Here is a 12,931-nt window from a genome sequence, read left to right as displayed (position 1 = left end):
AATAATTCAATATATAATAATAAAAATTATTCAAAATATAATATATACTTTAAGGTCACACTTCATATTAGGTGTCTTAAACTAATATGTACTAACATTAAAATTCAATACATTTTTGTGTAACTACATTTTGTTCTGCAAAATTCCCACAAGATTCACATTTGTTACTACTGAGGTTGAGGGACAGGTAGGTTTAGGGATAGGGTTAGAGTTTAGACTAGGGTTTATGTTAAAGGTTGGGGTAGGGTAGGGTTTGGTTTAGGGTAAGGGGTAAGGTAAACCGTGTAACCACAAATGTAATTAAATGCAGGTACTTTAAATTTAATTACAATGCAAAAACACATATTTACATAATAAGTGCATTGTATCAAATGCTTAAGTACATAGTGGTATAAGACACATAATATAAAGTATTAAAAATGTAATAATTCAGATAATTCAAAGACATTACATTATTGTGACAGATAAAGAATTCATTAGAAAATAGAAAAAGTGTCTTTAAATGTCAATGTATTATTGTTTTTGTTTTCCATCCAGCTTTCAACGCAAGAACGTTTCCTGCTGTGTCAGGCTCATTTTGTGCTGCCTGCTCTTTACAAGGTAAGTATGGTTTATTGCCTGTGCAGCTGCGTATTGCACCAACTGCACTCTGCTGACTGTGACTTGCAAAAACATGACAGCCTAAGTAATATGAATAATTACAATAATGTATATTCTAATTAAAGTACGTTCAAATTGTTCAATGAGGTTACTGTTTTGTATAGATAAATATTTATTGCACTTGCACAAAACATGCCTAAAAGTTCCTTTATCAAAATCATAATGGAAAATGTATTGGCCAAATATATATATATATATGCTGTTTCTGCATAATCAAAATACAATATTATTAAAAGAAAAAAAAAATATTTGTTACAAAAATAAATACACAGATCAATACATTTGCCTGCCATATGCCAGAACCGAATATGATTCAGAATCTTCATATTATATTCTCCAATAACACTCTTAATTTTCAATAGTAAAATGTATGTAAAATTACATTATTTTAAACAATATTTTGCTACTAAATAAAAATAAACTTAAACTCCTGTCATATTATCAGGCCCTAAATTATTATCTTCTTCCATACACTGCTTGTAAAGGTTCTTTACAAATGCTGGAACTACCTTGAAATGCTAACAAAAAGAGAAAACAGTTCTTGAAAAGGCAGTCAGTTAAACTCTAAATGTTTGTATGGGTCTACGATTTTCTTTTGAATTGTGTTTAAATTATTTCTAAGTTAGATCTTATCTGTAGGGGTTTTGGTCAGACTTTTCAGACTTATGGGATTCTGTTCTTCATCCTGCATTTGAATTTTGTAAGATATGGAATTGAGTTCTTGAACTAGGGCACCACGATCTTTTCTGCAGCAGTAGTCTCGTATGGCTCTAAAAACGGCAGTTCCAGGTACAGCCAAACTGGGGATCCCAGCCAAGAGAAAGATAATCACAAAAACCCATGAAGGATAAGGCTTCTCCTGGAGGGTTGGGAAATTTTCCTATAAATGAGATAACAAGGTTATTCAATTAAGTGCTAATGTCTTGTGCCACAGTATTCACTGTAAAATATTTTGTCAGGTAAGCTAAAATGTGCTTCATGTAGTACAATAAATATGATTCAATACTATATTATGAGTGAATCAACCCGACTACATAAGGTTACACCAAGTAAATTTTAGTGTCAGACAAGGTAGAAATAGTTCCTTTTTTATGGCCCAGATTAATCAAAAGAGCTTTAAGAAATCTAAGGTAATTGTTGCTTTGCATATTACAGTTCTTGTAAAGAAAATCGCATTGTGGTATTTAGATGACCTCACCGATTCAGGATCCCAGGCAATGTAAAAGATATCCTTGGTGACGATGGTGGAAAAGTAGAAGACAAAGATGGCCAACATGATTAGGGGACTAATGAATCTCCATGTGGCTTGCCAGAAAATGTTAGGCTTGTGTCCAATCATGAACTTCAGGTCATCATTGAACCTGTTGATAAAAGAGTAGAAGATAGCAGTCACTTGTGGCTGATACCAAATCAGTGTATCTAAATAGCATCTTATAAACTCATAAACTCAATGTCTAGATACCATGAACACATCTGTGAATTGCTGACATGTTGTTCTATGCGAAATAATTTATCTTCTGTGTCCTGTCTATATCCTATAACCATTTCCCAACATTATCAAATAATTATATTCAATATAATCCATATTTCTTTTATCCGTAGAGCATTATTTTAATCGTTAAAGCTGAAGTATGTAACTTGTTCTGTGTTAAAATACTTTCTCCTATCCCAGCTTAATATGCAGAAACAACTATTAGTAAGCCATTCATAGGTGATTTTTTAAAAACTGTAAACACTGTGTTTCTGTTGCGCTATGGAAATTACTCTGTTTCTTTTGAGCAACCCGTTTAGACCCGCCCAAACATCTTCACTCAACCAGTGGCGCAAGCTGGGGGCGGGACGATCTCTGTGTTTGACCAAGGCAGACAGGGGGTGTATTCAGAAAGCCCTTTTTTAAAACAAAGTTTATTTTTGCAATTCCGTTTGGTGGCACTAGTGTCATAGAAATTACATACTTCAGCTTTAAACAACATTTAATTGCAAAACCGTTTGGCTCCAACCTACCTGTCTATCCCATAGACGTACACAACTCCAAACATTTCAGAGAAAGCTATGATAAGAAGTGGGATAGAGCCAGCATAGCTATCAAACAGGGCTAGCCAGTAGTTCCCTGAGCCTTGCACAAATATCAGTCCAACCAGGCAGCACACCAAACACACCACTCCTGCAATGTAAAGTTAAGTTAGGGTTTAAACTACATCCTAAACAATATCCTCTCTTAAATGGAGAAAAAATGGAATCCACAATTAGTCACAAAGTGATTAGATAAAATACCTGAAAGGACCTCCTTGGGCCAGCTTTTGGGAAAGATCTTCAAGTCCTGCAGGGGAACCAGAACACCCTCAATGTTGCCAAACATGGAGGACAGGCCGAGGCAGAAGAGCATGATGAAGAACAGGACAGACCACAGTGGAGACAGAGGCATCTTAGTGATGGCCTCAGTGAACACAATGAAAGCCAGACCTGTTCCTTCCACACCCTGTGTAAAGATAACATACAGGTTTGGATGATATGACGGTGAATAAATAATGACAGAATAAAAATGTTGGGGTAAACTATCACTAAATTCTGCATAACCTTTACTAACAGGTAATCCTATCTAAAGCTAAAGGAGTATTGTACCTCACTGAGGAAGCTGTTTAGATCACAGGTCTTAAGAGTGAGGTTGCTGATGATGTCAGGGTATGTGGTGTTCAGGCTGTGAAGAACTGTATCATAGTTACTCTCAGTGATGTTTCCCTCTGGCAGTTCAAATGTGTTCAGAAGAGCCAAGATGTTTCTGCCAGGCAGTGATAAGATGAGTGCATTAGTTTACACCTTAAAGGAATATTCCGCTTTGAAAACAAGTTCAGCTATCAACTTACAATGTACAATGTCCATTGATCTCCCCATTGACTTTCATTGTAAGTGTACTTCTGCCTGATGTACATACATTAGGTACAATGCTGATGCGATTGATAAGGCTTACCTTTTATTTAAATCAGAATATTCCTTTCATTACCTAATAATCTCATGATTACTCATTTAATCTCTTGACAGTAGTTTTCCCAACAATCTGAGTCAATACTTTGACCATCTTCACACAAAGCCTTATCTTAACTAGGCAATGAATAATTTTTTCAACAAAACAGAAGGTCAAATGATAATGTGACCCTACTAAGCACTTACCCATTTAAGCAGTCATCAAATCTCTCTGTGGCTCTGAAACCAATGATGCTGTAGATTACAGTGGCAGCATAGATCGAGGTAAAGGCATTAATGATTGAGATGATTACTGCATCCTGCTCACAATTATTGCTGGGGAAAAAAGAGAGAGAATAGTTAGATTGTTCATCATTTAAGTATTTGCATTGAACCTTGTGTGTAAACCTCTATTTTACTGACTGAGTAAACTGTAAGAAGGCACTTTCCAGAGACAAATGTAATCTGCTCTATAATTTTGAGTCACTTTGACACAGAAAAACATTTAGTTTTTTGTTTTTGCACTTAAGAACAAAGGGAATAGGGTTGGGGAGTAACGAAATACATGTAATGGGATTATGTATTTAACATACAAAATATTAGTAACTGTATTCCACTACAGTTACAATTTAAATAGTTGGTAATCACAATATAGTTACATTCAAAAAGTATTTTGATTACTGAAGAGATTACTTTGCATTTTACTGTCTTTTGTTTAATTTAATATTTGGTCTATTCATTTGGAAAACATTTATCTGTATAAATGATTCAATCCAAAGAGCATTTGAACAGCAGTGAAACACTTTCTTATGATGTGTTATATTTATACGAGCAGACAGAGGGCACTTTCACACTGTTATCAGTGAAAAGGTGGATATGGTGTTACTGAGGAAAAAGATGTGGTTGTGTACACTCTGTGGGGTTTTGAAGTAAGCTTGAAGCAGCAGAAATAGTTAACCTTGTGTAAATTGTCATGTGAACATTTAGCTTTATGCAAAGCTTAAATGCTTTTTCTAGCCCTTTTACATGCACCAATTACCATGCATTATTTTTCTTTTGTTATTAACTTGTTTGTAGTCAAAACAAGTGAAAAAATCTACCAGTGCTGAAGAAGTAATCCAAAGTATTCAGATTACGTTACTGATCTTGAGCAATCTAACGGAATACGTTACACATGCCATTTTCCAACATACATTCTGTAATCTGTAGTGGAATACATTTCAAAAGTAACTCTCCCAACCCTGAATAGAATTATTTACTTATCATAGCTAAGCAACGGTATGGAGTAAAAACATAATAATTATATAATTAAAAAGCTGATTTCTTTCTTTTTTTCTTTTTTTTTACAGTACTAGAGCAAAAAACTCAATATGCATTTTTGGGTGAAAGTGACTCAAAATAATGGAGCAAATAATTTATTTACATAATAAGTAGGCTACATTATATCAAATGCTTATGTACATAGTAGTTAAAGACACAGAATATAAAGTTAGTCCCTGTATAATAAATATAATAATTCAGATAATTCAAAGACATTAAATTATTGTGACAGATAAAGCATTTTGTATAGAAAACACAAAAAGTGTATTTAAAAGACAATGTATTATTTGTTTTTGTTTTCCTTCTAGCTGCCAACACAAGAACATGTCCTACTGTGTGAGGCTCAAAATAATTGTAATAATAAATAATACAATAATTGTATTTATACATATACTGATGTATATGTATAAATACAATGTAAAAAAGGTTAAATGCTGTCTTAAATTTAATTTCTGTTTTAAATAAAATCAATGTGGTGCAAGGTTAAAAGATACAGAGACAAATTAATAACACTATATCCAAACACTTTGAATTTATAAAGAGCTGAAGTTTAATAATAATAATAATAATAATAATAATAAAATGATTAGCAATGACAGAAATTACTGTAACATTAAATAGAATACAAATACAAAAATAAAATAATGATGAAAATATTTGTACAGTGTATATTGTCAAAAACTAGCCACCCTTCCAAGAAAGACATTAAAATACATGAACTTACTGCACAGAGTTATAGCTGGAGAAAGAGATCAGACCCCCAAAGGCCAGAGAAAATGAATAAAACACTTGTGCTCCTGCATCCAACCATGTTGTGGGGTTTGCTAGTTCATTTAACTGCACACATATACATACAGTTTGTATTTTCTGACAGTGCTAAATGTGGTAAAAACATTGATACATTATGAATGTAAAGTCACTGTTTTGATTTTGGCACTTACATCTGGAGTGAAGAGGAACTTAATGCCATCAAAAGATCCTTTCAGAGTCAGTCCTCTGATCAGGAAGATGGTGAGAACTACATAGGGCAACGTGGAAGTCACATAAACAGCCTTTAAGGAGAAGAGACACTTTTATCACATGGGAACCTACTGTCTCTATTTGCTATTGAAATAAAAAAAATAAAAAATAAAAAATAATTTCATGTGAATATGAGCTAAAAAAAATCTGATGACATTCTTTGGTTTTTAACTTAGGCATTGTTTTATGGCTCTTGAATTAGAGATAAACACAATGGACATTCTGGAATTATAACCCTTTTATTGCAACAGTCGAAACAGAGTTGTAAAGCTGTGAACTTGTTCTGTGTCAGATATCTTTACAAGCATGTGTTCTTTCGATATGTCACTGTAATCTTTATTTGTATTTTTATGAATGCAATACGACAATCATTTATAGCATTCATATGATATAAAAAATTACCCTTTATAGTTGCATTGTAAATTCATCCAGTTTAAGTCCTCCTGTTTTACCTAAACACTATTTAATAAATTAGCAGATTAACAAAAACTATTAGCATGTCATTATTCTAAAATAGAGTGCAATTCTGATTATGAGACTGAAATAGAATTGGTTTATATCAGTGCTGTTATGTGTGCAGCTGCTGTATACAGGTATGCTGTGCACTTCATTACATTCAGATTTGCAGTTGTTGTTGCAGTCAGTACTTAAAAATGCATTATTCCTGCAATAGTTTAATATTATTAAAAGTGTTCCTGTATAGATAAAGGTTTAGAGTTTTATAATGTGCAGTTAGTACATTGTACCAGAGACATGATAAGGGGGAGGATATGGACCACTCATATAAAAATTAATTGGAGAAATTTCAATGCTCAAGATGGTGATTCTAAGAATGGAAATGCCACCTTTCACTTAAAAGAGCTAATGGCATTTTCATAGAGTATTTTTACTCTTTAAAGTGCTTGCACATTAACTAGACCAGTCTGACAAAAGAAGTTTTAGATTAATTTGAGCTGAAGAATTTAAACCTGTTATAGTTGTTATCAGTGTTGGGTGTAATTTAATTACTTTTTAGTCAAAAAAGTAGTGTAATGCATTACATTTTAAATTTTTATCAGATTACAGTTACTGACTTTCAATTAATTAATTACTTTTAAGTCCATTACAGGGCTATGCTTATTTCTAATATATTATTTATGTAGAATACATAAATTTTGGCCCGTAATGAGTCATTGTGAAGAGAAATGGAGAAATGTGAAAGGAGAAATTTGAGGTGCTGAGTGTATGACTTGTGTGTAACAATGAACCAGAAAGAAATATAGATACTATTTTGAATTAGTTGAGCGGAAAATGTTTAAGAAAGTAACTTAAAAGTGAACTGACATGCCTTAAAATTGACTTTGTACTGCTACGAACAGTGGCAAAATTCCTACACATTTGTACAAAGAGCTGCCTTACCTTTCCAGTCGTTTCAATTCCACGGATGCAGCAGACATACAGCACACCCCAGGCTGAGATCAGACAGAGTATCATCCACCACTGCAGACCCCCTGTCTCATCTATGGATGGAGTGGTGTTGAGAGTCTCTCTATACCAGAAATAATCCACAGGGGAGCTCCTCTCACACTCTGAAATTAGTCCTGCCAACAATTGACAACAGTCATCATCAAACTTTATTAATGGTAATTTTTTAAAACACAGTGGATTTTCCCAGTTCCAACATTTGGGAAAACTGCCCATAGTGTTACATAATTGAATTCCTCATCACAGTAAATGGGCCACTTATATGTATACCTGTCCTGTTGGCATTGATGGGGCACTGGCTCCAAGGCAGTGGTTCCTGAAAGGAGTTGAAGAAGTACCACATGACCCAGGCTATGATTGTGTTATAGTACAGACTGACCAGAAAGGACACGCACATAGATGCGATACCTGTGAAACAAAACATGTTGTTAGTTTGTACACTGAGGTAACCTACTTAGATCACTTACTTAGCATGGAAAAGAGTTTGGACTAAGGGATAATTAAGTGGTGGTGTTTCAGACGGTGGACATTTATTGATTTAAAAAAATCTTCTTCTTTTTTTCAGCAGGGTAGTAATAGAGAGAAATAATGTTTTTTAAATGGGTTAGTTTTGATATGTAACTATTGCTCACCAACTCCAAGCATGTAGGGGTTAATGGTTCTCCATACCCCCACACTGCCTTTCCTTAGCCGCTGGCCAATGGCAAACTCCAGATGGAGGAGAGGAATGCCCTCGAAAACCAGCAGGATAAGGAAGGGAATCATGAAGGCCCCTAGAAAAAAAAGGGATGGATTAGGAATAGCTTGTACGTATTTCAATTAGTCTAAAAAACACAGCATGTTGTTGATGCTTGTCAGATCTTGTTGTTTGTTTTCCATATATGTGTCAGACACAATCTCAAACACAATCTAATCTTGATTATTTTCACCCATGTTCAGGGACGAAGGTTATCAGCAGTTCTGAGTGTATAAATAGCTTATCAGCTTTTTAGCGTTTCTCTTCCTCTACTTTTTTATCTTTTGTGTGATTGCATGTATTGGCTGTTCACTCAACTGTTGTGGTTTGCCTTTGAATTTGGATACAATATAGAGTTAAAAAATGCTTATTTTCCTTAAACTTAAACCTTTAGAAATTAGTATATTAAGTATAATATAGATTATAATAGCTTTAATTTTTTTATAGCATCTTTTTAATTACTTTCTCCTAGTTTTTAAAAGTGTTGATAGGTGAATTTTGTGAGAATTTCTCTATTTTGGGCTTGTCCCCTAAACAGACTTTGAACTTCCCGCTCAATAGTAAATTCACAAAAATGATTAAAGGCAGGAAAATTCTACAATGCACTTTTTGTATGAGCTTGGGCAGCACATCTATGCCAGGCCAGTAGAGTGAAATCTGAGAGTAGCTTTATTATTTGTTATTGCCAATTTGGTTAATATTTAAGAATTTGAATTCAGATAATCCATTTATTTGTATTTTTATGAAATAAAATGTAATTGACAGCTAGCTAGTTTGTGTAAGCTAGTGTTAGCAAGCCCAAGCCTTGCCCAACTTTCTCACCAAAAAGTGAAAAAAGTCACCATTACACACAATATTAGTATATACTGTATTTAACTACTATATATATATATATATATATATATATATATATATATATATATATATATATATATATATATATCAAGATTTTAACTACTCAAAACTGCCCATAATTGAAGAATCATGTTCCACTGTAAATTTCCATTAGGATTTCTGTTACTCAAAGGGAGCAAAGTAATTTCCTACTGTCAGCCATTACCATCATAGCTGAGTTAATAGTTGACTGGGAGGCTGTGACACTTTACATCTGAAGTGATCCTACCATGCTGTCTAGTTAACCTTGAACTGAGGTCTGTGTTAAAAGAGTTACATATACATTTATTACACTTGCAGGAAACCTCTAAAAATTAATATGAGGCATTAAGATTAAGGGCTAGGCAGGTAATAAGCATCTCATGAAAGAAGATCACTAAGATATATATATATATATATATATATATATATATATATATATATATATATATATATATATATATTAACGTCCTCTCATTTTCAACTGCTTTTATTTTCAGCAAACTTAACATGTGTAAATATTTGTATGAACATAAAAAGATTCAACAACTAAGAAATAAACTGAACAAGTTTCACAGACATGTGACTAACAGAAGAGGAATAATGTGTCCCTGAACAAAGTGGGGGTCAAAATCAAAAGTAAGAGTCAGTATCTGGTGTTGCCACCAGCTGCATTAATTACTGCAGTGCATCTCCTCCTCATGGACTGCACCAGATTTGCCAGTTCTTGCTGTGAGATGTTACCCCACTCTTCCACCAAGGCACTTGCAAGTTCCCGGACATTTCTGGAGGAAAGGCCCTAGCCCTCACCCTCTGATACAACAGGTCCCAGATGTGTTCAATGGGATTGAGATCCGGGCTCTTCGCTGGCCATGGCAGAACACTGACATTCCTGTCTTGCAGGAAATCACACACAGAACGAGCAGTATGGCTCATGGCATTGCCATGCTGGAGGGTCATGTCAGGATGAGTCTGCAGGAAGGGTACCACATGAGGGAGGAGGATGTCTTCCCTGTAACGCACAGCGTTGAGATTGTCTGCAATGACAACAAGCTCAGTCCAATGATGCTGTGACACACCGCCCCAAACCATGACGGACACTCCACCTCCAAATCGATCCCGCTCCAGAGTACAGGCCTCGGTGTAACGCTCATTCCTTCAACGATAAACGCAAATCCGACCATCACCCCTGGTGAGACAAAACCACGACTCATCAGTGAAGAGCACTTTTTGCCAGTCCTGTCTGGTCCAGCAAAGGTGGGTTTGTGCCCATAGGCGATGTTGTTGCCGATGACGTTGTTGCAGGCTCAGTGGTTAAGGCTCTGGGTTACTGATCAGAAGGTTGGAGGTTCAAGCCCCAGCACTGCCAAGATGCCACTGTTGGGCCCTTGAGCAAGGCCCTTGACCCTATCTGCTCCAGGGGTGCTGTATCATGGCTGACTCTGCACTCTGACCCCAGCTTGGCTGGGATATGTGAAAAAAAGAATTTCACTGTATATGTGCAAATGTGTGATATATAATTATAAAAAAAAAAAAAAAAAAATTATGATATCTGGTAAGGACCTGCCTTACAACAGGCCTACAAGCCCTCAGTCCAGCCTCTCTCAGCCTTTTGCAGACAGTCTGAGCACTGATGGAGGGATTGTGTGTTCCTGGTGTAACTCGGGCAGTTGTTGTTGCCATCCTGTACTTGTCCCGCAGGTGTGATATTCGGATGTACCGATCCTGTGCAGGTGTTGTTACACGTGGTCTGCCACTGCGAGGATGATTAGCTGTCCTTCCTGTCTCCCTGTAGTGCTGTCTTAGGCATCTCACAGTACGAACATTGCAATTTATTGCCCTGGCCACATCTGCATGCAGCATGCCTAATGCACGTTCACGCAGATGACCTGTCAGCTTTGGTGTTTTTCAGAGTCAGTAGAAAGGTCTCTTTAGTGTCCTAAGTTTTTATAACTGTGACCTCAATTGTCTACCATCTGTAAGCTGTTAGTGTCTTAATGACCGTTCCACAGGTGCATGTTCATTAATTGAACAAACATGGAAAACATCTTTTAAACCCTTTACAATAAAGATCTATAAAGTTATTTGGATTTTTACAAAATTATCTTTAAAATACAGTGTCCTGAAATATTTTTGCTGAGTTTATATATATATATATATATATATATATATATATACACACACACACAAACACACATACACACATACACACACACTGTAGTATATTTATATTTAGTCAAATTACTACAGTTACTACAACTACTGTAAAACCGTAAATTTACTCAAATCTGTAGCGGTTAACACATTTTTCCCCAAAATTAACATGGTAAACAAAGTTTTTGCAGAAATGCCATAATTACTGTCTATATTACTGTTATTGTTACTACTGTTAAAACATTTTAAAAAAATTATATGGGATCTCCTTCCAACAGTGTAAGAAACTTTCAGAATCTTAGTTAATTAAGCTAATACCATTAACATAGTTTTATTTTACTAACAATAATTGTAGTAACTATAGGATTTTGGTGGAAACTATGGTTATCATGGTACATTTTTATAAGGGATGTCTTTCTAAATAAATTTTCTAAATAATTTAATAATTAATATAAATGATTATACACTTGTACTGGTGTGAGCTCTAGAAAAGGTTGATCATACAGTAAATGTGTGTTGGGTAAAAATTGTGTAACTTGGTGTGTGTTGTCATCTTGAGTATCTCTTCAGTTGTATTAAAGTTGGCAATATATATTTTATATGGGACAAATAGATACTGATCAAAGATTGATTTCACATTCTTCCTCTCTTTAACTCTTTTCCCAATCCATTTTTGAACCTTGAGGTCTACAGTGTTACTTAAAAAAAAAAGAAAAAAAAAAGGAAAGAAAAGTAAATTATTAAATCCATTTGTCTAGTTTCAGGAAGATGACACACTGCATCCCTATTTGATATACATTTTATTTAACTCAGGATTGGGAGAGACCAAATGCATGTGGGTCTGTGTCTTGCCAGAAAATGTATTACTTTATTTTGTCCTTTTGTAAGATACTCTTCTGAACAATAATACAATACTTTAACTTGCTTTAATAACTTTTATCAGTCAACCACTACAATGATTATTGGAGGACAGAAGCTCCATGGCCATTTTAAGTGAAATGGCTTTAAAAAAATTACATAATATGCAATACTTAATACAAGTACTTGTATCTCTGATAATTAAGTTGCACAATTATAGTTGGAGAGAAGTGTTTGTCTAAATTGCTGTGGCAAAATCATCCATTCACATGTCTAAATTGGGTCAACACAATCAAGTAGCACCTTCCACAGATAATTTTCTGAAAATTATGTTATCATCTACCCCACCATGTCACCTCAAACTCATATGACTTTTTCATATGAAGACAGTTAGTATTATATATAAACTAAAATAAAATAGTGACTAGTGCTCCTCAATGACCATGGTGGTTACAGCATAGATTCACCATAGTTCAACCCCTTATGAAGTCCAAGCAAGCACTCACCTCCTCCATGGCTCTGGCACAGGTAGGGGAAGCGCCAGACATTGCCCAGTCCCACACAGAAGCCCACGCAGGTCAGCATGTACTGGGCTTTGTTGTCCCACTTTGGTCTGTCACCTGCCTCCTCTACCTCCAGCTTTTCCAGCTCCTCATGGTTCAGAATCCTGTCCTCCAGGCCTGGATTCGGCAACTTCAGTTTCCACTTCATGATCTTTTCTGCTCCCTGCTAGCTCACTGATGCTTGCCTCGACAGTGGGTGTCCTTGGGCGATTCTCCGTGAGTGAGAGTGTAGGTTGTGGGATCCGAGCTGAGATAAGGATTCTCTTAGTAGATGGGATGAGTATATGTAGTGAACTTTGGCATCCATCCAGATGCTTGTGTC

General features: G+C 35.3%; 1 protein-coding gene across 1 annotated transcript; it reads right to left on the bottom strand.

Annotated features, from left to right (window-relative positions):
- Positions 1-312: 312 nt before the first annotated feature.
- Positions 313-12,931, bottom strand: LOC127454342 (sodium-dependent neutral amino acid transporter B(0)AT1-like). The gene is made up of 12 exons (XM_051721473.1): positions 12,553-12,931; positions 8,058-8,198; positions 7,696-7,833; positions 7,360-7,541; positions 5,883-5,993; positions 5,666-5,778; positions 3,829-3,957; positions 3,283-3,439; positions 2,935-3,139; positions 2,665-2,824; positions 1,859-2,021; positions 313-1,540 (listed from the first exon to the last, which is right to left on the bottom strand). The coding sequence occupies exons 1-12, from the start codon at positions 12,755-12,757 to the stop codon at positions 1,283-1,285; spliced, it is 1,962 nt and encodes a 653-aa protein (XP_051577433.1). The 5' UTR covers positions 12,758-12,931; the 3' UTR covers positions 313-1,282.

This window comes from Myxocyprinus asiaticus, chromosome 16, assembly GCF_019703515.2.
Source record: "Myxocyprinus asiaticus isolate MX2 ecotype Aquarium Trade chromosome 16, UBuf_Myxa_2, whole genome shotgun sequence".
Taxonomy (NCBI): Eukaryota; Metazoa; Chordata; class Actinopteri; order Cypriniformes; family Catostomidae; genus Myxocyprinus; species Myxocyprinus asiaticus.
The sequence above is the reverse complement of the archived record's forward strand: the minus strand, read 5'-3'. Positions and strand labels throughout refer to the sequence as shown.